Source organism: Puma concolor, chromosome A1 (genome assembly GCF_028749965.1).
Source record: "Puma concolor isolate L17-30 chromosome A1, mPumCon1.1.hap2, whole genome shotgun sequence".
In the NCBI taxonomy this organism is placed as follows: Eukaryota; Metazoa; Chordata; class Mammalia; order Carnivora; family Felidae; genus Puma; species Puma concolor.
In genome coordinates this window covers 108,692,696-108,718,125 of record NC_141667.1, presented here as the reverse complement: position 1 = coordinate 108,718,125, position 25,430 = coordinate 108,692,696, and the positions used below count along the sequence as shown (strand labels likewise).

The 25,430-nt window shown below is 41.3% G+C and overlaps 1 protein-coding gene across 1 annotated transcript; it reads left to right on the top strand.

The window, feature by feature from the left end:
• The first annotated feature begins 196 nt into the window (after nucleotides 1-196).
• SHISAL2B (shisa like 2B) lies at nucleotides 197-24,268 on the top strand. Its single transcript, XM_025925015.2, has 3 exons — nucleotides 197-623; nucleotides 5,136-5,293; nucleotides 24,063-24,268. The coding sequence occupies exons 1-3, from the start codon at nucleotides 433-435 to the stop codon at nucleotides 24,197-24,199; spliced, it is 486 nt and encodes a 161-aa protein (XP_025780800.1). The 5' UTR covers nucleotides 197-432; the 3' UTR covers nucleotides 24,200-24,268.
• Nucleotides 24,269-25,430: the final 1,162 nt, after the last annotated feature.

The window sequence follows — 25,430 nt, the reverse complement described above, 5'->3', positions numbered from 1 at the left end:
GCATCTGCCCAGATGGCAGACATATGACACCTCCACTCTTCCTTCAGGTGAAATCTCTGGCATAGAGTGGGGCCAACTGAGCTCCGCGGGCTGTCGAAGAAGTGAGGGGAAGCAAGGGGGAGTCAGGGGGGCGTGAAGAAAGCCCACGAAGGGACAGGGGAGAAGAGGTACAGGGTCGAAGACCGGCAGATGAAAGGGCCACTCACTAGCGAGAGGGAGAAGCGCGAGTAAAGCGACCAGACACCATGTGGACAGGGGGAGGAGAGAGCGCAGAGGAGGCGCGCGAAGGCTGAACGCCCCGCATCCGGACAGACCCCAGATCGCAGGAGACGAGCCCGCGCCGAGGGGCGTCCGCGGGCCAGGCGGTGCGGGACGCGTGCGGTCCGAGGGCCGATCGGGGGTCTCACGTGCCCCTGTCCGCAGCCGCCCGCGATGAGCGAGGCGAGCCGGGTGTGCTCGGGCTACTACAGCCTCAACCACAGCTTCGTGGAGCCCTTCGAGTGTCCCCGGAGCGGCGAGGGGGCCGCCCTCCTCTACTGCTGCGGCTTCGCCGACCTCAAGTACTGCTGCAGCGAGCCGGGCAGCTACTTCCCCTACAAGCACAGCTATATGTGGAGCCTCAGGTGGGCAGGGCGGGGGGCGGGCGGCGGGCTCTGGGGAGGCGACGAGCAGGACCACCCGGGCAGTGGGAGGGTCGCCCGTTCAGGTCGGGGTCCTCCGGAAGGACACGGAGCCTCCGAGGGCAGGCGAGGGACCTGTAGAGAAAGCTCACCCGGCTGGGAGCTCCCCCAGGACCCGGGACCCGCTCGGTGCTGCCCCCGTCCGGCGAGGGTCCGGCTGTGGGCTCCAGAAGTGTGAGTGGGCCCTGGAGCCCCGGCGAGGCCCGCGCGGGAGGAGCGCGGACCGTGCGCCCAGGGCGCACGCACTGCCGCCTCCGCTGGTCCCGCTCACCCCGCTCTTCACCCCCGCCAGGGACCGGTCCCAGGCAGGAGGCTCTGCTGGCAGAGAGAAGATACGCAGATAACTTACGGTTTTCATTTCTTTTTGATTTGTTTGGGCATTTGGTGCAATTGACTAGAAAGGGGGCTACTCTGGGACTCATTTTAAGGTATTAACCAAAGATTAGAATACTTCAAGTCTCTTTGAATGTGAGAAGGAATCAAAAAGGGGTGTGTGTGTGTGTGTGTGTGTGTGTGTGTAAAGCTACTGGAACTTTATAATTTGCTCTTTTCAGATAATCTGACACTGACCCCGAACCGAACTGGAGACCCACAGACAGGGAAAGTTTTACTTGCTATAATACATCCTGTGTAGAACCTTATCAGGGCACCCCTTTCTTAACGCCTGAGCGACTTGGCCGTTGCTTCGAAAGACCAGAGACTCTCTAAGGCCGGGTTTTTCTTGCCTGTTTCCTGTGATGGGAATTTTACTTATTCCACCTAGTGTTTATGCAGATATCTTCATTGTGAAATGCCACCCCCCCCCTTTCTACTCCAAAAGACTGCATCCTTTGACCTCCATTCTTTCATTCTGCCTGGCGAATGTATGTCTCCAAACCCACCTTCAGTTGTGTCTCACAAACCAATTAGCTTATGCCTGACAAGAGAGAGACTCTGCTAGTAAGCCGGAAGAGTGTTATTTCTCTAATTCTCTAGCATGATCCAGAATTTGTCATACAGGCCAAGTCTACAGCAAAGGACCATAAATGCTATTTCTCGAGGCAGTAAAATAATTTTTTAAACGTATTGCAAGTTTCAAAAAAAAAAAATCTCAAAAAGGGGGTCGCCTACCAATAAGCTCATCTAACAACATTGTATTGTTGTGTCATAGTGGGGCATAATCTCAGAAAATGACAGCTTAGCCTTAATATTTGGAGAAGTAATCAGTACTGCATTGGCATATTATCTGGCCTTTTGGAAAATAACATAGTAACCTGGCTCTGAGTTTTTGGAAGTGTTAATAATGGTGGCAGACCCCCAAGAGAGACTGGCAACTCTTAAGTCAAACTCAGGTGGAAAAGTGCCTGGGGTTCTCAGATCCCTGAATAGTCCCAAAGTGACAGGCAGCAGAGGATAGAAAACCTTCCTCAGGTTTATGAGGGCACCAGGAATGAATACCTTGCTGGGGTCTTCATTCAGCACGGACAAAATGGACAGTGTAGCTCAGTTCCTAGAAAATATACAAATCATTTCAGCTGATGGCATCAGTTGGCAATGTTAAACCCGGGGTTCTTGTCAGCGTTTGAGCTCTGAGAACACAACGGGGAGGTACAAATTCAGAGCTGCACTCCCCTCATATTCTTCGTTCTCCACCCTAATTTAAAATAGTCCAACCGCAAAAACTATTCCCGAAGTCACTAGCATTTGTTCTGAGATTCTGCAGCTGCTGGAGAAAGGCACAGTGTATACAGCTACTCCCAGGTAAGCAAAGTTGCTAAGCAGGAGGACTGCAGCATTAATGTGACGACAGCCTCAGACCCTCTCTCAGGGACTGGAAAGCAAACCGCCATAACGTTCTGCAGGGAAAGTAGAATTCTCCCTTTTCTGTGTCCGGCCCACTCCCATCTTTTCTCCCCGTACAAGTCCCTGCCCTCTTAGAGTTTCCTTTGGTAACCTTCTTCAGGACCTAGGAAGACAATACGTATTGCACAGGGCGATGCACGAGTTCAGTATTTGTCAAAATGAATACTCTACGAGATTCCTAGAGTCCCATCTTTATCTAGATAAAGCAACATTTCTATAACGTGGAACTGTGATACAAACTGTTTGTCAAGATAACGAAGAACCTTCCTTTATTGTAATGGAAAGCAGAAAATAGCATTTTTTTTTCTTCCAGTAATGCAGCTGGTGTTTTAAACTGTGTGCATTAAAAGCTCACGACATGCTGGGGCGCCTGGGTGGTGCAGTCGGTTAAGCGTCCGACTTCAGCCAGGTCACGATCTCGCGGTCCGTGAGTTCGAGCCCCGCGTCAGGCTCTGGGCTGATGGCTCGGAGCCTGGCGCCTGTTTCCGATTCTGTGTCTCCCTCTCTCTCTGCCCCTCCCCCGTTCATGCTCTGTCTCTCTCTGTCCCAAAAATAAATTAAAAAAAAAACGTTGGAAAAAAAAAAAAAAGCTCACGACATGCATGTTGAATTTAATTAAATTGACAGTGTTACTTTTAAATTGACTGAAGTACTTTTTCACTTTGAAGATCTTGTTTTTTAATAACCCGCCTTCTCATTTCAGGAATCTCTCCGGATGTCTGGCAGCCCAGCTGCCTTGTGCAGCAGATAATGTTAATTAAGTGGATTATGGTCCCACGTGTCTGTGCATAGTCCTAACCCTCCCTGACGTGTATAATCTACAAAAGTCAACTTTGGTGCAAACAAACCCGAAAGAGGAGTTGCCAGAGCCAGGGAGCCTGACCCTTGGAAGAGAGTGCACCAACTAAGGGCAAACTTTGATTTAAATATCCAACTGTAGGGGCGCCTGGGTGGCTCAGGCCATTAAGCATCTGACTCTTGGTTTCAGCTCAGGTCATGATCTCAGGAGATTGAGCCCCACATTGGTGTCTGTGCTGAAAGCACAGAGCCTGATTGGGATTTTCTCTCCCTCTCTCTGGCCCTCACCCTCTCTCGCTTTCTCACCCTCTCTCTCCAAATAAATAAATACATAAAAACTTAAAATAAAGATATACAGCTGTGTGCTGACTCTAGCCACAGAATTTCCAGTTTTCACTGTGTGCAAGGTTAGGGGAACTGGGCTGACATTACTAAACTAAGCACAAGCATCTTTGGGAGCCTAACTCTGTATCTATGGCCAAGGAGGCAATCTCTAAATTGCAGGGGTGTTTTATCTTCTAAAATCAAGGATACAGGGGATGAGCTTAGCCCCTCACTTTTTAATTCTATTCTCCTTTCCAGAGCCCTAACACACCTAGCATCCCTGGTCACATTCTCTCTTCCCTCCCTTTGGTACGTGTCAAACTTGTCAGGGCCTTATCTCTAGCAAATAGTGAAAGCCTGCAGTCAAGCAAGGCATATAATGAAGAAAAAGATCTTCATTGGCCTGGGAACAGCTGTCCTTGTTCTACTTGCCTCGTCATCAGCATCTGTGTTCTTTGCTACTTTTCAATGACCATTTCAATGATAATTGCTTTTCAGTTACTAAAAGTGGATCAATCACCAGTCAATTATTATTTGCTTCTATTTACTATCACTTACTTCTATTTACTACAAGCTAAGTACTCTAATCAGCCCTTTCAATATGTATGCCCAACACTATGGGAAGGTCAACAGAAGTATGTGCTCTTGAGCAACTTAACATTTTCTGTGTATATACTTATGTACCCAGACAAACATCTGGTTCAGAAAAGTTAAGTACATATGTTTTGCTTATGAGTCTTTCAGGATGATGTTTTTTCCAAGCTCCTTTCCCCGTTTAAAAATATTAAGTTCATAGGTTTATGAAAACTGCTATTTCTCAAATGCTTACTCTTATAGATAATTGTATTAGAAGGAATTATTACAAAATTAGTACAGAGAAAATTATAAGACATACCCTTTATTTTTAGAGGAAAGGACAAGGGTTGCTTCCTTAATGCTAGAAGCCACTGTGTTATGCTTGTTCAGAAAGGAAAAACTCAGGCTAAACATGAACTTGATATAAATTTCACAAATACTGCTTTCCTTTCATTAAACATTCTTCTCTTTTGTAAGAGTTGTGGTTTTATATATTAGTGCTGTCTTCCATACGTGTCTCTGAAAGTTCTACATCTCCGGTAAACGTTTGCTTCACTAATTTGCGGACGTCAGTATTTTTCTATTCGTCTTTCTTGTTGAACACCATTTTTCCTCCTAAAATACATTAAAAGGTTTATTGCTTGAGATACTTTTGAACTAGCCCTAAAGAATCACGTGACCTTTCATGTGTCATATGGATTCACGTGGTATTCTATACTTACGTTAACATATCAACGGGAAGAGAAAATCTAAGAATTTGATGAAAGAAAAAGGGGACCTTTTTTACTCTTTAGACTAAAATATAATTTGGTTAGGAATGACTGAGGCAAGAATTAACCATATCCAAACCTTCTCTTTAGTGCATGTGTTAACCATTTTGTGTGACGGTCCCCATGTTTTTCCTGTTTTCTTCAGCATCGGTGCCCTGGTTGGCCTGGGAACTGCTGCCCTTGTTCTACTTGCCTTTGTCATCAGCGTCTGTGTCCTTTGCTACTTATTTCTGTATACAAAGCCCCGAAGATTAGACACTGGCCTTAAACTTCAACACCTAGAGGCTTCTACCACTCAAGAAGGTAATCACTGTCCATTATTTGTAGCCAATTACCTGCGCTCTATTCAAAAGAATAACCTGTACCTCGGTAACAGATCATGCCATTAACAATGAATGCTTCTTAAAAACTCAATTTATTACATGCCTTTATAAATATTCACATGAAATTAGACCTTAATGATGACCTATCTTCAAGAAACTGTGCCAAAGGAAAAATTGTGGCAGGATGTAAATGTTCTCATGAACAAGAATACACTGGCCCAGCAAATCCACTCTACTATAGTTAAGTCTCATTCAGTTATGAAGGTTTTATCCCCTTGGAGATTTTACATTTTGTTTTTGATAGAGCCACAGAAGTCAAAAAGAGGAACAAAATATGCGATAATTAATTCTTAGGGTTGGGTTGCTCCAGACTGGTTAGTCAGTGGTCAGTTAAGCATTTACCAGGGTGCCTGTGGTGTGCAGAATTAGGAAGAGGCATATAAAATACGTCAGAGGCACACAAAGGAATAGAAAAATAAATAGAAGACAGTCTTTGTTCTTGAATAGGCTACAAACTAAGATACACATGTGTGTATGTGTGTGTGTGGATAGAATGACTATAAAGGAGAAAGAAATTTTTATGTATAGTTTGTGGAAAATTGTCTATCTCAATTATAAAGTGCCACACAGATGCTAATTGTTTGCATTATAAAATTCAATCGGAAAGAACTGATATAATTTTTGTGAATATACATTTCTATTAGTGTATTTAAAAAGTAGTAATCATAGGGGTGCCTGAGTGGCTCAGTCGGTTGATTGTCCGACTTTGGCTCACACCATGATCTCATAGTTCATGGCCTCGAGCCTGCTTCAGATTCTGTCCATTTGTGGTCTCTCTCTCTCTCTCTCTCTCTCTCAAAAATAAATAAACATTAAAAAAATATAGCAATCATAAATTTTGATATATATGTTTAGAATGTATTCTAATAAAAATCTAGAACATATAAATAGGATATATATGCATATATATGTACATATATATTTAGAATGAGACAGAAGTGCTCACTAACTTCTATTTAAAAAGAGAATGAAAACATTTACTTTAAAAAATCTTGGAAAATCCTCTGCTCAGATGCTCTATTTCAGCTGAATCCTGAAATGTATGGAGTACATGCTCTGCGACTTTATCAAATACGCTGTCACTAAATGATTGCATTAGCTCTACTTTCATTCTCCTAGAGATCTCTCTCAGAGGGTGTCCTGCATCACGAGCAAGAGGCCAATGTCCCTTTGCAGTTCTTTTTCTGAAGCACTGTTTGGAACTGTGTGGCAGAATAGACAGGTTGTTCGTTGAATTTAGTCCAATGGCTTAGATCCTGTTCCTCCACAGGCAAAATGAAGCATTGGATTAGTGATCACCCAATAATCAGGTCATAAAATCATTTTTTGTCTCAAGTGCTTAGGTAATTTAAAGTAGAAGTCTTTAAGTTTGCCGTGCATAAGAATCACCCAGGGAGCTCCTGAAAACCCACAAACTCCAGACTCTGCATTTTAAAACAAATAGGTCCTCTTCCCAGCTAAGCCCTGGACTCCCCTGCTGTCTACTCTCCACAGAGCAGCCAGAGTGAGCTTGTTAAAACCTAAGTCAGGTCATATCACTCCTCTGCTCAAAACCCTAATCACTTCCCATCTCTCTTGATACAAACAGTTGTCTTAACTGTGACCGGCCAGGGCTTTGGTGGTGTCCCTCTCCACCCACATTTCACTTCTCCTGTGCACAGCCACATTGGCCTCTTTGCCATTGCTTGAAATTCCTCTGCCCCAGGGCCTTCGCATACAATGTCACCATTGTCCAGAAGGCTTTTCCCTCAGATATCCATGGGACTTGCTCTTGCACTTTCTTTAAATCTTTACTACAAGTCACCTTTCTAGGGAGTTCTTCCCTGATCGCCATATCTGCCTTCTTAACTCCTCTTCAACCTTTCCAACTTCCTTCCTGCTTTGTCTTTCTCCTAAGCATTTAGCACTAATATACCATACATTTTAGTCTAACTTTTCTCCACTTCAACTGGAAAGTAAGTTCTAGGAAAGTAATAATTTTCACCTTATTTCCTCACTACTATAACCCTAGTGCCTACAACACTTAACACGTGTTTGTTGAATGAATTGACTGGAGTGGAATGGCACCTTTATTCATTTATTTATTTATTTATATTTTTAAAAAGTTTGTTTAAGGTTTATTTATTTTTGAGAGAAAGTGACAAGAGTGTGAGCAGGAGAAGGGCAAAGAGAGAGGGAGACACAGAATCGAAACAGGCTCCAGGCTCTGAGCTGTCAGCACAGAGCCCAACAGGAGGCTTAAACTCATGAGTGATGAGATCATGACCTGAGCTGAAGTTGGACACTTAACAGACTGAGCCACCCAAGTGCCCCGAATGCCACCTTTATAGTAGATGATGAAAGGAGCATCTTTATTGTCACCTTTAGAGTCATCAACATTTATTGAATGTCTTCTGTATGCAATGTATTGTGCTAAATAGGAATTGGTTGTTCTTCGTGATTTCTTTCAGGGACTGCTCCAAAATATTACTTCATGTTGGCTCTGAGAACCCAGCAACAGAATTAGTTGGCTTGTGGACTGAAGTCTTGTAGTCTTATTGCTGTTTAGCTAAGGAGATCCATTAATGCACTCCTCAGGTAGTTAGATGAAGTTGCTTTCTCACATCGAAATGTCCCCACTCTGCCCCTCTCAAAAACATCATGTTTATCACGCCAGCAAATTAATTCAGTACTCCTTTCCTGAGTGCTTGCCATTGACAAGGCAGGGTTTTATATGACCCCTGCCATCCTGCTGCTTTCAAAAGAGGGGATTTTTGGTCCCTTGGGTTGATTTTAACCAAATCAGACATAGAGGAGAGCCCAAAACAAACTAGGTAATCCAAATGTCACTGAAATAGGGAGAGAAAATGGTTTATATTTGAAAGGGACCCTTTAAAGTGATCATTTAAAAACACTGTGGTGCTGTTGTTAAATATGCAAGCTATTCCAGTGATTCTCCCACCTAGGAATACATTACCATGTTCTAGCTATGAAAAAAAACAAATCTTTATTCCATTTAAGGAATGCCTTCAAGTTTAGGAACATAAGATGTTTGCATAATAATCAAATCCGTAAACATTACGTGGGAGGAAATCTGTTTCATTAGTTACCACTCTTCTCTTTCAAAACTATCTGTTGTTACGAGTCAATCTCCTATTATTTTAGGTTAGTTTTTATAATTGAGACTGTTTTCATTACAGGCAATTTGAATGACCTACAGGGAATAATGTTTTTGTGCACATTCTAAAACCGGCTCAGGGCACTGGACTTTTTTGTTTCTGTAAGTGACAATAATCTGAGTCTAAAAGAGTCTAATCTTAGGCTATTTCGTCAAGATTTTTCCTTGGTGTGTCTTTATTTTTTGGGTTTTATTCTTTTTAATGTATACAATGTAAGGCTTTATACCTCTTGAATTGATCCTGAAGAAAACAGGTCTGTGGTAGTGACTGTAGAGAATAATTGGGCTACCTCCAGGGCTCACTTTGTGCAGAGGTACTATTGCTAAGAAATTGATTGCCCTTTAAATTGTGTCCCATAATCATTTCCTTCTCTTTGTGTGTGTGTGTTTTGAGTTATGTGTGTTTCAGATGCCAGTGTTGAAGAGAATCCCGTTGCTTTTCAGGTGCACTGTAGGGGATGTACAGTTCTGAGAAGATGGCTGTGTGAAGGGCATCTTTCTGAGTAGACACGTTGAGGGCGAGGGCTCATTTCCTAAGATGGGAAAGAATTAATGGCTAATAGAGAAGCAATTAAAGGGGTGAATCTTCTAGATCCCTGCTTCTCAAACTTTTCTGCTGGAGAATCCTTAAAGGTAGAGCAGAGGGGAACGTGTACCTCCAGAATTCCAGGGGCTGGCGTGGAAAGGCTTGCCTTAGGCCTATGAGCTTGCAATTATTTTAAGTTCTCATATTTATTTTTAAAATTTATGGGATTTTCCAACTTGGCTGAATGCCACAGCTTGTTCTACTCTAGTAATAACCCCTTCTTATTCTCATAGCTGAAGAAAATCGTTGCTTCAGGAAGAGTAAGCACATCCATTCTGCAGTTTGAGTTTCCACTGATACTCTTGGGTTGCGGAGGTGGGTGGAGGCCTGAGAAGAGGGGTCGTTGGAAGCAGAGGTTTGGATGGAAATTAAAAGGGCAGATGTTCGCAGAGCGGCTTGGCACATAAAAAGTAATGTTTAGAGACAACGGACAGCTCCAAGGCTGTATCCGGTGGTCTCTTTTGTAAAGGCAGGCGATTTAATTGAAAAAGAGTGAGCAAATCATTAGTTAGGCCCAGTGGTCTAGAAGAAAAACATAAATTACATATGGAATACTGAGAAAGCACATTTGAAGATCATATAATCGTTTTTTCTGCCTGTGAGAGAAATATGGCTCGGACGGGCTCAGAATGGTCTGCTATATTTCTTCTTCTTAGATGACTCACCTGGAAACAAAACCTTTCTTTCAGATCACTTTCATTGAAGGAAAACTAGAAAATATAGAGAAACACACAGTGTCTTCCATGATTCCATCACACAGAGATAAGCGTCACTAACACCGTGTTGAGTATCTTTCAGGACTTTTTGTACCCATCTACAGATCCACGTACACGACAAAATGGCGGAGAATGAGTCTTATGCTATTTGTTTTCACTGAACAATAGTGACATCTTTGCCAATACATAAATACCTTTGCCATCAGTTTTAGTAGTTCCATTTTAAAATCCTGATGGAGTGCTATGATTTTTTATTCTTTTATTTTGATATAATTTCACACTTCCAGAAAAATCACAGGAAAAGTATAGAGAAGGTTGTATACCTTTCCTCGGATTTACTTAATGTTACTATTTTGCCTTATTTTCTTTATCACTGATTTTCTCTCAATGCATATTTTCCGAGCCATTTGAGAATAATTTGCAGATATCATTCCTTTTAACCGTAAGCATTTCGTTAAGTATTTCCTAAGAACAGGATTTTTTCTTACGTAGTGAGAGTATGTTTATCAAACTCAGGAAATGTAACATCAATACAGTAATATTATCTAATCTGCAACTCATATTCAAGTTTTGCCAATATCCTTAATAGCTATGCTTTTCTTATCTAGGATCTATCTTGTAATTAGTTTCTTTAGCCTCCTTCAGTCTTCAACCATTGTCTTTCATGATCTTGACATTTTTGAAAGCAAAAGCCAGGGCATCTGGGTGGCTCAGTCGGTTGAGCGTCTGACTTCAGCTCAGGTCATGATCTCACAATTCATGGGTTTGAGCCCTGCATGGGGCTCTGTGCTGCCAGCTGAGCCTGGAGTCTGCTTCGGATTCTCTGTGTGTGTCTCTCTGTGCCCCTCCCCTGCACGCACTCTCTCTCTCTCTCAAAAATAAACATTAAAAAAAGAAAAGAAAAGAAAAAGCCAGTTATCCTGTACACTACCTTTCAATTTGTCTGGTACTTTCTCATGATTGGAGAGAGATAATACATTTCAACAGGAATACCACAGAAGTCATATTCCCAGGGCGTCATATCAGGGCATCACATAACATTCGTTTGTCCCATTATGAGTGATGCTAACTTTGATTCATTGGTTAAGGTTGTATTTGCTGGATTAATACATTATAAAGTCACTATTTTTCCCTTTTAATTACTAAGTACTTTGTGGGGAGGTACCTAAAGACTGAAAATGTTCTGTTCTTCCTCAAACTTTTATCCACTCATAGGTGGTTCTTGACTGAATTTTTTCATTCAAAATTTCAAAATAATTTCAGATTATTACAATAATTGCAAAATGGTGATTTTCTGACCCCATCATTCTTATTCCTTTGACATTGGTTAGTTGTTATTCTCCTGCAAGGAAGAACTCTCCCTCCTCCCCTATTTATTTACCCATTCATGTAACTGTTAAGATCAGTATGGACTCAAATCCTTTATTTTAAAATATTCTATTACTGTCATTAGTTACTCTGATCCTTACGTTGTCTCAGATTTGGCCTCCAGGAGCCCCTTTAAATTGGGTCCTTTGTCCTTTTGAAATGTATCCATAATTTTTTGAGCACTTTTTTGCCTTCTGTCACAAAATGTTCCAGGGCAGCCTGTACTCCTGTTCCAGCCCTGGAATCTTTTATTTCTCCAAAAAAGCCTGATTCATTTTGTTAGGAACAGTATTTAGAAACCAAAATCTGAGTGTATCATACTTCATTATTGACTTTGAACTAGCTTCCATTTTTTTCATTACACACATAAATTGAACATCCAAGTGTTTTCTTTTTCTTTTTTTTTTAATGTTTATTTATTTTTGATAGCACATGGGGGGAGGAGGAGAGAGAGGGAGACACAGAATCTGAAGCAGGCTCCAGGCTCTGAGCTGTCAGCACAGAGCCCAATGCAGGGCTCGAACACACAGACCATGAGATCATGACCTGAGCCGAAGTCGGTCACCCAACGGACTAAGACACCCAGGTGCCCCTAAGTATTTTCTTAGCATAAATCCTTGAGAGTGGGGTTGCTGACCAAAGGCTGGACACATATTGAAAGCTGTGGATACAAGTTCCTAACTGCTGTACAGAAAAGTACTATTTCATGTGTATTATTATTTCAAAAGATACACATTTTACTAATTTCATTGAAAAAATAATACAATGTTTTTATCTAATTAGGAGTGAGAATGGACATTTTAATGTTTGCCATTCTTTCTTTTTTTAAAAGGGTTTTTACAGTAATCTCTACACCTGCAGTGTGGGGCTTGAACTCATGACCTTGAGACCAAGAGTCACATGGCTTTTCTGATGGAGCCAGCCAGGTGTCCCTGTCATTTCTTTTGTGGCATATTGTTGCTCATATGCATGTTTTCCATGGGAATGTACATTTTTCACTGCTTTATACAGTAACTAAACTCTTTTACAAATATATTACAAATGTTTTCACAGTTGTTTCCCTTGTAATTTTGTGTGTGACAAGTTTTCATTTATAGAAGTTTTTCCTTTTGTAATTTCTCCCTTTAGTTTCATACTTACAAAGTTCTCACCTCTGGGGACACCTGGCAGGCTCAGTCAGTACAGCATGCTACTCTTGTTCTTAGGGTTGTGAGTTTGAGCCCCATGTTGGGTATAGAGATTACTTGAAAAATAATAACATTTTTAAAAATCTAAAAAAAAATAAACTTCTCACCTCCACTATAAGATATAAAGATATGCAATTGAATTTTCTTCTAATACATTTATTCATTTGTTTCTACATTTAAATTTTTAATAATCCTGGAATTTTAATTTTGGTGTAAAGTATGAGGTAAGTATCTGCCTTTTTATTTTGCAAATAATGAGCCAATTGTCCAAATGTTTATTGGATAATCCATCTTTCTCTTGCCAATTTGAAATGTCATAAACTGGGGGCACTGGGTGACTCACTTGGTTGAACAGCTGACTTGATTTTGGCTCAGGTCACCATCTTGCAGTTCGTGGGATCAAATCCCATGTGAGGCTCTGCGATGACAGCATGGAGCCTGTTTGTGATTCTCTCTCTCCCTCTCTCTCTGTCCCTCCCCAACTCTCTCTTTCTAAATAAATAATTAAACTTAAAAAATAAAATGTCATAAGCTGAATTCTTATATATACTGTGATCTGTTTTTAGACTTTCTGCTCTGTTAAATTTATCAATCTGGTTATTCTTAAGCTAATGATATAACTTAAAAGTTATTGTAATGATACAGTTTTATTTTAATATCTGACCAAGCAAGCCTTTCTCCTCCCTCCCAACATGCTTCTTCATCAAAGTTTCTTGGCTACTCTTGTAATGTTGAATCACACTGCCAATTTTTTTTTTTTTTTTTTTTTTTTTTTTTTTATTTATATATGAAATTTATTGTCAAATTGGTTTCCATACAACACCCAGTGCTCATCCCAAAAGGTGCCCTCCTCAGTACCCATCACCCACCCTCTCCTCCCTCCCACCCCCCATCAACCCTTAGTTTGTTCTCAGTTCTCAACAGTCTCTTATGCTTTGGCTCTCTCCCACTCTAACCTCTTTTTTTTTTTTTTTTTTGTTCCCCTCCCCCATGGGTTTCTCTTAAGTTTCTCAGGATCCACATAAGAGTGAAACCATATGGTATCTGTCTTTCTCTGTATGGCTTATTTCACTTAGCATCACACTCTCCAGTTCCATCCACGTTGCTACAAAAGGCCATATTTCATTTTTTCTCATTGCCACGTAGTACTCCATTGTGTATATAAACCACAATTTCTTTATCCATTCATCAGTTGATGGACATTTAGGCTCTTTCCATAATTTGGCTATTGTTGAGAGTGCTGCTATGAACATTGGGGTACAAGTGCCCCTATGCATCAGTACTCCTGTGTCCCTTGGATAAATTCCTAGCAGTGCTATTGCTGGGTCATAGGGTAGGTCTATTTTTAATTTTCTGAGGAACCTCCACACTGCTTTCCAGAGCGGCTGCACCAATTTGCATTCCCACCAACAGTGCAAGAGGGTTCCCGTTTCTCCACATCCTCTCCAGCATCTATAGTCTCCTGATTTGTTCATTTTGGCCACTCTGACTGGCGTGAGGTGATATCTGAGTGTGGTTTTGATTTGTATTTCCCTGATAAGGAGCGACGCTGAACATCTTTTCATGTGCCTGTTGGCCATCTGGATGTCTTCTTTAGAGAAGTGTCTATTCATGTTTTCTGCCCATTTCTTCACTGGGTTATTTGCTTTTCGGGTGTGGAGTTTGGTGAGCTCTTTATAGCTTTTGGATACTAGCCCTTTGTCCGATATGTCATTTGCAAATATCTTTTCCCATTCCGTTGGTTGCCTTTTAGTTTTGTTGGTTGTTTCCTTTGCTGTGCAGAAGCTTTTTATCTTCATAAGGTCCCAGGAATTCACTTTTGCTTTTAATTCCCTTGCCTTTGGGGATGTGTCGAGTAAGAGATTGCTACGGCTGAGGTCAGAGAGGTCTTTTCCTGCTTTCTCCTCTAAGGTTTTGATGGTTTCCTGTCTCACATTCAGGTCCTTTATCCATTTTGAGTTTATTTTTGTGAATGGTGTGAGAAAGTGGTCTAGTTTCAACCTTCTGCATGTTGCTGTCCAGTTATCCCAGCACCATTTGTTAAAGAGACTGTCTTTTTTCCATTGGATGTTCTTTCCTGCTTTGTCAAAGATGAGTTGGCCGTACGTTTGTGGGTCTAGTTCTGGGGTTTCTATTCTATTCCATTGGTCTATGTGTCTGTTTTGGTGCCAATACCATGCTGTCTTGATGATGACAGCTTTGTAGTAGAGGCTAAAGTCTGGGATTGTGATGCCTCCTGCTTTGGTCTTCTTCTTCAAAATTACTTTGGCTATTCGGGGCTTTTTGTGGTTCCATATGAATTTTAGGATTGCTTGTTCTAGTTTCGAGAAGAATGCTGGTGCAATTTTGATTGGGATTGCATTGAATGTGTAGATAGCTTTGGGTAGTATTGACATTTTGACAATATTTATTCTTCCAATCCATGAGCAGGGAATGTCTTTCCATTTCTTTAAATCTTCTTCAATTACCTTCATAAGCTTTCTATAGTTTTCAGCATACAGATCCTTTACATCTTTGGTTAGATTGATTCCTAGGTATTTTATGCTTCTTGGTGCAATTGTGAATGGGATCAGTTTCTTTATTTGTCTTTCTGTTGCTTCATTGTTAGTGTATAAGAATGCAACTGATTTCTGTACATTGATTTTGTATCCTGCAACTTTGCTGAATTCATGTATCAGTTCTAGCAGACTTTTGGTGGAGTCTATCGGATTTTCCATGTATAATATCATGTCATCTGCAAAGAGCGAAAGCTTGACTTCATCTTTGCCAATTTTGACGCCTTTGATTTCCTTCTGTTGTCTGATTGCTGATGCTAGAACTTCCAGCACTATGTTAAACAACAGCGGTGAGAGTGGGCATCCCTGTCGTGTTCCTGATCTCAGGGAAAAAGCTCTCAGTTTTTCCCCGTTGAGGATGATGTTAGCTGTGGGCTTTTCATAAATGGCTTTTATGATCTTTAAGTATGTTCCTTCTATCCCGACTTTCTCAAGAGTTTTTATTAAGAAAGGGTGCTGGATTTTGTCAAAGGCCTTTTCTGCATCGATTGACAGGATCATATGGTTCTTCTCTTTTTTTTTGTTAATGTGATGTATCACGTTGATTGATTTGCGAATGTTGAACCAGCCCTGCATCCCAGGAATGAATCCCACTTGATCATGGTGAATAATTCTTTTTATATGCCGTTGAATTCGATTTGCTAGTATCTTATTGAGAATTTTGGCATCCATATTCATCAGGGATATTGGCCTGTAGTTCTCTTTTTTTACTGGGTCTCTGTCTGGTTTAGGAATCAAAGTAATACTGGCTTCATAGAATGAGTCTGGAAGTTTTCCTTCCCTTTCTATTTCTTGGAATAGCTTGAGAAGGATAGGTATTATCTCTGCTTTAAATGTCTGGTAGAACTCCCCTGGGAAGCCATCTGGTCCTGGACTCTTATTTGTTGGGAGATTTTTGATAACCGATTCAATTTCTTCGCTGGTGATGGGTCTGTTCAAGCTTTCTATTTCCTCCTGATTGAGTTTTGGAAGAGTGTGGGTGTTCAGGAATTTGTCCATTTCTTCCAGGTTGTCCAATTTGTTGGCATATAATTTTTCATAGTATTCCCTGATAATTGTTTGTATCTCTGAGGGATTGGTTGTAATCATTCCATTTTCATTCATGATTTTATCTATTTGGGTCATCTCCCTTTTCTTTTTGAGAAGCCTGGCTAGAGGTTTGTCAATTTTGTTTATTTTTTCAAAAAACCAACTCTTGGTTTCATTGATCTGCTCTACAGTTTTTTTAGATTCTATATTGTTTATTTCTGCTCTGATCTTTATTATTTCTCTTCTTCTGCTGGGTTTAGGCTGCCTTTGCTGTTCTGCTTCTATTTCCTTTAGGTGTGCTGTTAGATTTTGTATTTGGGATTTTTCTTGTTTCTGGAGATAGGCCTGGATTGCAATGTATTTTCCTCTCAGGACTGCCTTTGCTGCGTCCCAAAGCGTTTGGATTGTTGTATTTTCATTTTCGTTTGTTTCCATATATTTTTTAATTTCTTCTCTAATTGCCTGGTTGACCCACTCATTCGTGAGTAGGGTGTTCTTTAACCTCCATGCTTTTGGAGGTTTTCCAGACTTTTTTCTGTGGTTGATTTCAAGCTTCATAGCGTTGTGGTCTGAAAGTATGCATGGTATGATTTCAATTCTTGTAAACTTATGAAGGGCTGTTTTGTGACCCAGTATATGATCTATCTTGGAGAATGTTCCATGTGCACTCGAGAAGAAAGTATATTCTGTTGCTTTGGGATGCAGAGTTCTAAATATATCTGTCAAGTCCATCTGATCCAATGTCTCATTCAGGGTCCTTGTTTCTTTATTGATCGTGTGTCTAGATGATCTATCCATTTCTGTAAGTGGGGTGTTAAAGTCCCCTGCAATTACCACATTCTTATCAATAAGGTTGCTTGTGTTTATGAGTAATTGTTTTATATATTTGGGCGCTCCGGTATTCGGCGCATAGACATTTATAATTGTTAGCTCTTCCTGATGGATAGACCCTGTCACTATTATATAATGTCCTTCTTCATCTCTTGTTACAGCCTTTAATTTAAAGTCTAGTTTGTCTGATATAAGTATGGCTACTCCAGCTTTCTTTTGGCTTCCAGTAGCATGATAAATAGTTCTCCATCCCCTCACTCTCAATCTAAAGGTGTCCTCAGGTCTAAAATGAGTCTCTTGTAGACAGCAAATAGATGGGTCTTGTTTTTTTATCCATTCTGATACCCTATGCCTTTTGGTTGGCGCATTTAGTCCATTTACATTCAGTGTTATTATAGAAAGATATGGGTTTAGAGTCATTGTGATGTCTGTATGTTTTATGCTTGTAGTGATGTCTCTGGTACTTTGTCTCACAGGGTCCCCCTTAGGATCTCTTGGAGGGCTGGTTTAGTGGTGACAAATTCCTTCAGTTTTTGTTTGTTTGGGAAGACCTTTATCTCTCCTTCGATTCTAAATGACAGACTTGCTGGATAAAGGATTCTCGGCTGCATATTTTTTCTGTCTAGCACACTGAAAATCTCGTGCCAATTCTTTCTGGCCTGCCAAGTTTCAAAAGACAGATCAGTCACCAGTCTTATAGGTCTCCCTTTATATGTGAGGGCACGTTTACCCCTTGCTGCTTTCAGAATTTTCTCTTTATCCTTGTATTTTGCCAGTTTCACTATGATATGTCGTGCAGAAGATCGATTCAAGTTACGTCTGAAGGGAGTTCTCTGTGCCTCTTGGATTTCAATGCCTTTTTCCTTCCCTAGTTCAGGGAAGTTCTCAGCTATTATTTCTTCAAGTACCCCTTCAGCACCTTTCCCTCTCTCTTCCTCCTCTGGGATACCAATGATGCGTATATTATTTCTTTTTAGTGTATCACTTAGTTCTCTAATTTTCCCCTCATATTCCTGGATTTTTTTATCCCTCTTTTTCTCAGCTTCCTCTTTTTCCATAACTTTATCTTCTAGTTCACCTATTCTCTCCTCTGCCTCTTCAATCCGAGCCGTGGTGGTTTCCATTTTGTTATGCATTTCGTTTAAAGCGTTTTTCAGCTCCTCGTGACTGTTCCTTAGTCCCTTGATCTCTGTAGCAAGAGATTCTCTGCTGTCCGCTATACTGTTTTCAAGCCCAGCGATTAATTTTATGACTATTATTCTAAATTCACTTTCTGTTATATTATTTAAGTCCTTTTTGATCAGCTCATTAGCTGTTGTTATTTCCTGGAGATTCTTCTGAGGGGAATTCTTCCGCTTGGTCATTTTGGATAGTCCCTGGCGTGGTGAGGACCTGCAGGGCACTTCCCCTGTGCTGTGGTGTATAACTGGAGTTGGTGGGCGGAGCCGCAGTCAGACCTGATGTCTGCTCCCAGCCCACCGCTGGGGCCACAGTCAGACTGGTGCGTGCCTTCTCTTCCCCTCTCCTAGGGGCGGGATTCACTGTGGGGTGGGGTGGTCTGTCTGGGCTACTTGCACACTGCCAGGCTTGTGATGATGGGGATCTGGCGTCTTAGCTGGGGTGGGTAGGCAAGGTGCACAGGGGCAGGAGGGGCAGGCTTAGCTTGCTTCTCCTTAGGTGATCCACTTCAGGAGGGGCCCTGTGGCAGCAGGAGGGAGTCAGATCCGCTGCCGGAGGTTTGGCTCCGCAGAAGCGCAGAGTTGGGTGTTTGCGCGGAGCGAGCAAGTTCCCTGGCAGGAACTGGTTCTCTTTGGGATTTTGGCTGGGGGATGGGCGGGGAAGATGGCGCTGGCGAGCGCCTTTGTTCCCCACCAAACTGAGCTCTGTCGTCCGGGGGCTCAGCAGCTCTCCTTCCCTTTGTCCTCCAGCCTTCCCGCTTTCTGAGCAGAGCTGTTAACTTATGACCTCCCAGACGCTAAGTCGCGCTTGCTGTCGGAACACAGTCCGTCAGGCCCCTCCGCTTTTTGCAAGCCAGACTCGGGGGCTCTGCTTGGCCGGCGAGCCGCCCCTCCGCCCCGGCTCCCTCCCGCCAGTCCGTGGAGCGCGCACCGCCTCGCCGCCCTTCCTACCCTCTTCCGTGGGCCTCTCGTCTGCGCTTGGCTCCGGCGACTCCGTTCTGGTAATCCTCTGGTGGTTTTCTGGGTTATTTAGGCAGGTGTAGGTGGAATCTAAGTGATCAGCAGGACGCGCGGTGAGCCCAGCGTCCTCCTACGCCGCCATCTTCCTCCAAGCCCCCGCCAATTTTTTTTTAAGTTTATTTATTTTGAGAGAGAGAGAGAGAGAGAGAGAGAGAGAGAGAATGGGAGAGGGACCGAGAGGGAGAGAGACAGAGAGAGAGAAAGAGAATTCCAAGCAGGCTCCAAGCTGGCAGTGCAGAGCCCAACTCTGGGGCTTGAACTCACAAACTGTGACATCATAACCTGAGCAGAAACCAAGAATCAGATGCTTAACCAACTGAGCCACCCAGGTGCACCCCAACATTGTCAAACTTTTAAAAATCAAGTGGTATTTTGAGGGATGTTGTAATTTTTTTTAAGTTTATTTATTTTTGAGAGAGAGAGAAAGAGAGCATGTTAGGAGCAGGGGGAGGGGCAGAGAGAGAGAGAAAGAGAGAGAATCCCAAGGAGGCTCTGTGCTGTCAGCACAGAGCCCAACCTGGGGCTTGGTTCCATGAACCGTGAGATTATGACCTGAGCTGAAATCAAGAGTTAGACACTCAACTGACTGAGCTACCCAGATGCCCTTGTACTAAATTTATAGATAACTTTGGGAGCTATTTTTCTTTGTAGTCTTAACTCCCCTTCAACAAAATTCTGCTCAAAACTCTTATTAATTAGGATACCAAATTATTTTGTAACACCATTCTTTGTTTCAGAAAGGCTTTCAGAACTCATTGAGATTTTAGTAGAAGATGGGCTAATTTGAACTCAATGGCAGAAAAAGATGCCATGTCTCCTAAAGGGAACTTTCTACTTAAAATAATAAGCCTGTAATGTCCTATGGCTGCTTTTGTTCCTAGAATGTAGAAAACCACATTGCTCAGCACAGCTACTGCCACATTTAGCATTTGTGGGTCCTCCCCAGGGCTCAAGGTTAGGCAATCTTGACTAATGTTGGAACCAGTAAACAAAATAGAAGCCAGTCATTCATGAAAATTTCATTTAACGGATTTTAAATATCAGCTAAATTTATTTGTGAGTTATGTTAGTCATCAATGGTTGGCAAAATTTAATAATGCAGAAAAGAAAAAGAGGGGGGAAAAGGTCCATTGTGGAAAAAAAATAGGCCAGGAAAAAACATTTCTGGATAGAACTGCCTTCACTCATTGATGGAGGGGCAAAGCAAAAGGGCAAGTCTGAGATTCTAGCTTTCTTTTTTTAATGTTTATTTACTTATCTGAGAGAGAGAGAGAGAGAGAGAGAGAGAGCAGGGGAAGGGCAGAGAGAGCAGGAGAAAGAGAATCTCAAGTAGAGTCCACCCTGTCAGCGCAGAGTCCAATGTGGGGCTCGAACTCACGAACCGTGAGGTCATGACCTGGGTCAAAACCAAGGGTCAGATGCTTAACCGACTGAACCACCCAGATGCCCAGGTGTAAAAGATTCTAACTTTTACAGTGCATATTTAACTGTATTTACTGGAGATACCGATTCATCCCTGAGGAGAAGCAGGGCATTGGTGGCAGGAAAGGACAATAGATCAGGAGGTCACTAGGCAAGTTTTGCCCACCTCACCATTAACTTCAGATTCAGCCCTATGCTTCAGATTCAGTCAGAAGGGAAAACATCCTCTTGCAAATCAAAAACACTCAGGGTGCAGATTTAAGGCTGCATGTTTTCACTAGGAGGAGCCGTGGGATGAGTGGGATGTGTAGATTTTCCACTTAGTAATAAAGTGAGCCGCTAATTAGGAACTAGAAGGACTGAGAACAGTGACACAGGAGCTAGGGGGCCGTAGGCAGATAGCTGCAGAAAAACTTAATTAGGATTCTACCAGAGAGCCAAGGGATGAAGACCTGAGGGGGTCCCCAGCATTCTTTTGATATTTTGAAATGGCAGGCAAGGGCAGAGTTCATAGAAGAGTTGCAAGATAAATGGATTCCTGAGGAATGAATCTGAAAATGAATGCACAATTTAACTGTTACCAGAAGAAATAGATTGGCGTAGTTTCTGATGAGGGTACGTGGAAAGATTGATGAATTGGATATGAATTTTGGTAAAGGTCAAAGCTTTAATTTAAATGCTAGTCTGAGAAGTAGAGCCTTAAAGGAAGGTTGAGATTTACATGGGATGACCACACACCCACACACACACACACACACACACACACACACACACACTAATTAAAATGGGACATGAACAGCACGAAGAACAACTAATGTCAACCTACGAAAGGACAGACATGTTGGAGCTTCACAGTCTGCACTCAGTAAAGAAAAGGAGGAATTAAATAAGAAAAACCTTTTATCTGTAACAAATCCCTCAATTTGTAACCTCAATGGATTTACAGATTACTTATTGAAAATCGAATCCATGTTGTAACCCTGGGACAGAAAAAAAAGGTAGCTGATTTTATCCCTACTTTGTTGGTTCAGAAATTAGCTTCTGTTTATCAAAGCAAAACTAGGAAAAGGAGGTTGCCGAGGATTTCCCACATTCTCTTCTAAAACGATTCCAAAGAGATGTAACTAGCTGGACTCTGTTATCACTGCAGCTACTCACTGCACTTGTTTTTCTCTGTGTCTAGTTATTCTAACTTACTGGAACGACACACATTGAAAGCATCTTTGGGGGAAGAGAGTGAACATCAGGGTTAACTTGCGTATCAAAGTTCCTGCTTCAAAGAATATTGGTATGGTGTTTGTAATAAACCTTTTGTTTGTGAAGCAAATTGCTTCTGTGAGGGTAAGTGCCTTGCCTTAAGACGCCAATCTAAGAAACAGTCTTTGTACCTACGCTGCTTAGGAGGATCCAGGAGCTGAGGAAATAAGGAGTCAGGGCTGGAGAATGGGTACCTTTACAAGTCCTAGATGAAGAAAAATCTGTAACACCGGAATTTATTTTGCAAGCCATTAAATCTCCGAGGGGAGTAGACAGGTTAGATAAACTTTTTCAATGGTGGCCAGAAGATACATAATGGAAACTAGAGCTGTCAGAACGGAGATGACTTACAGAGAACCCCGGACAAAGGGGTTCTTCGATAGAACCCTTAAGTTAGGAAATAACTGTGAACTTATTTCCCATAAAAAAAAGACAAAAACAAAAACTATGTGATAAGGTAGATAAAAACACCTTGAAAATCTTTCTGAAATATTATTAATATAAGTACGTAAAGAGCTTAGGAAAGGTGAAGGACTGGAGTTAAGCAACATTCAGTTCACACTTCCAGCAACTCCAATAAAATATTACAATTTTAGATTACATTTAAAGAAATGCCTACGTAAGGTACAGAAGCCACCCAGGTAATATGAAGCTAATTTACATCTTACGTCCTTGATCTTTTATCTTTACCTGCGAGAATCCTGAAGATTCAAATAGGACCACGCAAATGAAAAATGAAACTACAAATATTCTGTTTTTCAAATGTTATATGAGGAAAAGTTTCAACACCCCCCTTAGACAATAAATTCCATTACTTAAGTACTTAGTAGTTAAATTTTCATCTAGTATTTTTTGAAGCCCCACTTTGCAGGTAATAGTCAAGTCAAATTTATCGGTTTCTTAGATTTTCAAGCAACCTTCCCTGCTCATTTAACAGCTTCAATTCCTGATTGGGCACAGAGCTCCTTACCAGGCTAGAAAATGTTGCACCTACAACAAATCAACTTAAAAATCAAATCATATGCCCGAAACATTATGACTGAATGTTTAGAAGTAGAACATTAATTTATTTTACCACCCAAAAGCTTCAGAAGTAATGACGTAAAGCCATCTATTGAACAATTTTAGGCCCTGTACTTTAAACTTCCGGTACTTTTAATATTAGCTCAGAGGACAATACCATCCACGTTTCAGTTCTAGGGGCATGATCTGGGAGCTGGAGTGAGACCTCATTCTTCACAACTTGTAAATAATACTGCCCTATAAGTGGTGAACTCTGCAATCAACCTATATGGGGGATATTTGGATGGGGCCTGGAAGGCAGTCTATACAATTACTTATAAATAGGCAGAGCCAGGCTGAAAACTGAGGCTTAGACTTCACGTTAAGTGGTGAAAAGTAGAGGAAGTAGCTGTTTCTAATAGTGGAACCTTTTGGCCAGTGGGTCCTGCTTCCTCTTAGGGAAGTTTAGAGCAGATTTTTCCAAATGAGACTAATTAGGGAGGGAGACAGTGATAGGAACCCAAAAGCTGAGCCCTGAGGCACACCTAAGAGACCTGGGAGAAGAAAAGGGACCAACAAAAGACCGAGAAGGAGCAATACAGACAGAAGAGGTGAGTCCAGGGTGGTATCCTGGAGGCCAAGGAAAGAAAATGCTGCTGGCCGGTCAGATAAGATGTGGACTATGAACTGGGCTGGGGATTCAGCAAAAGGAGGGCATAAGTGACATCTGGGATTTATCTACTACTTCTACATATTCATACATTATTTAAATTTGCACATTTTGGTTAACTATATGATACAGCTACTTTTCTAACAATCATTTTTGGAAAATAATCCATTTCTTTGCTATCAGCTTCAGTTTTTGTGATGATCAGAGGTCTATATTCCTCTACCCTTGTACATTTTGGATTGATATTGACACAGAATGAGTGAATGAGATTGTGGCACAAATGTGTCCTTTTTAAAGATTACATCTAAATTGATTATGATAGCAAAGCCTTAAGAGTGGTACAAATTATTATGATTAGCTTTAGTACAGTTTTGTTCACTTTATGCAGAGGGATAGTCACACTTTTATTAAGCAACCCAGAAATGGTTGCCTTCTTCTCAAATGTGTAATTTCCTCCATGGAAACACAGAGGAAGAAAGATAAGCACGAAAATGAAATTCTTCTGTCACCGAATATTTCCCTAATTTGACTTTCAGAAGGAAATGCTCAGAAGCAGCTTTGAAATGATTCGGTTCTCACCCATCCACCTAGTGTTTTCAAGACATAGCTTCAATATTGCTACAAAATGTATTTTCCAAGCACACATTTTAAAAAGCCAAATTTTATGTCATAATTCCAAGTAATTATTTCATTTTGTTTTGTGTTGTGCAGGCAACCCAAACAGGAAAGCCAATGCCCCCAATTCAAATGCAGCATCAAATTCGACAATTGAAACATCCTATGAAGCTGATGACATGAATCAAGAGCCACCGATGGAGACGACACAAATCAGCACTGTGTATTATTAAAAAGCCTGTGCTGTAAAAGCTCACTGGAGGGACAGAGCAAATAAAAATAAAGAATGCATTTCAAATACAGTTCGTAATAATACTTCTCAAAAATTCATCATGCACAAAGCAAGACGCAGCTGCGCTTTTGATTTTTCAGTTAATTTATTAAAAACCCACTAAGGTTTCTGATCATGTGCAGAGAAGTTTACTTTTATTTGCTAATTAGGATGTTCCTGCAGTACATGAAATTATGCTAACACTTCTGGAGAAATTAAGGAACTTAAGATAACAAAGACAAGCAAACCTATGCCAGTGTGGAACAATGGGAAATTTATGTCACATTAGCAACATTACACAAGTCTTTGGATACTTAGCGGCAGTTCGTTTCATGAGATGGTACTGGATACGTAAATCTCGGAGGGAATGGTCTTGTAAAATAGAGGTGGCATGTTTTTAAGTCTCTTAGACATGAACCCCTTGCCTTTTTCAGAGGGTTTGTGGGGCGCACAATGAATGTATTGCTTTTATAAAAGCTAACATTTGAGAACAGAGTATGTCACAATATATGATCTTAATAATAAATATTTTCAGCTTACCAAGGGATAACCGTAACACGAATACTTCACTGATAGAGTTCCTAAGGAACTTCTATAATGAAAGTTATCAAACACACAAGTCCTCTGGTTCCACCTAAGCTACTGCAATAATACCACATAGACATCTAGAAATAAAACTAGTTTCTGCAAATTACAATTGTCTTAAAAGATTTTTTACGCATAAGTATGATTTCTATCGTAAGAACACAGGCCTGGGTGTCTGAAGGAATGCACTAAGAAAAAAGGATTAATTTTCAGCTGGCTCTGCTGAACACATGTACTGTGCGGTGTAAAGTTATGGAGTTGGAAGACTAGCCTTTCAGTGTGTCAGACACAGCTTCTCTGGTCTGAGAGGGGAAAAAAAAAAAAAAAAAGGAAAGCTCTATTGCACTTGGGCATGCAAGGCTAAGGGTTAGAAACTTGAGACAATTAGGCTGTCAAAAGTTTTACCAAGAACTGGGGATATCTTCTGGACCAGCACTGTGCAGCAGAAGTTTCTGTGATGATGGAAATGTTCTTTCTGTGTCTGCCCTGCTCATAGTAGCCACCAGTCACCTGTGGCAACTGGGCACTTAAGATGTCTCTAGAGCAAATGAAGGATACCTTTTATTTTATTTAATTAATCCAAATTTAAATAGCTACATGGGGCTATA

Coding starts and splice junctions, on each gene's coding strand:
- SHISAL2B (XM_025925015.2), top strand. CDS start 433: ATGAGCGAGGCGAGCCGGGTGTGCTCGGGCTACTACAGCCTCAACCAC. Junction 624..5,135: donor AGCTATATGTGGAGCCTCAG/GTGGGCAGGGCG, acceptor TGTTTTCTTCAG/CATCGGTGCCCTGGTTGGCC. Junction 5,294..24,062: donor GGCTTCTACCACTCAAGAAG/GTAATCACTGTC, acceptor TGTGTTGTGCAG/GCAACCCAAACAGGAAAGCC.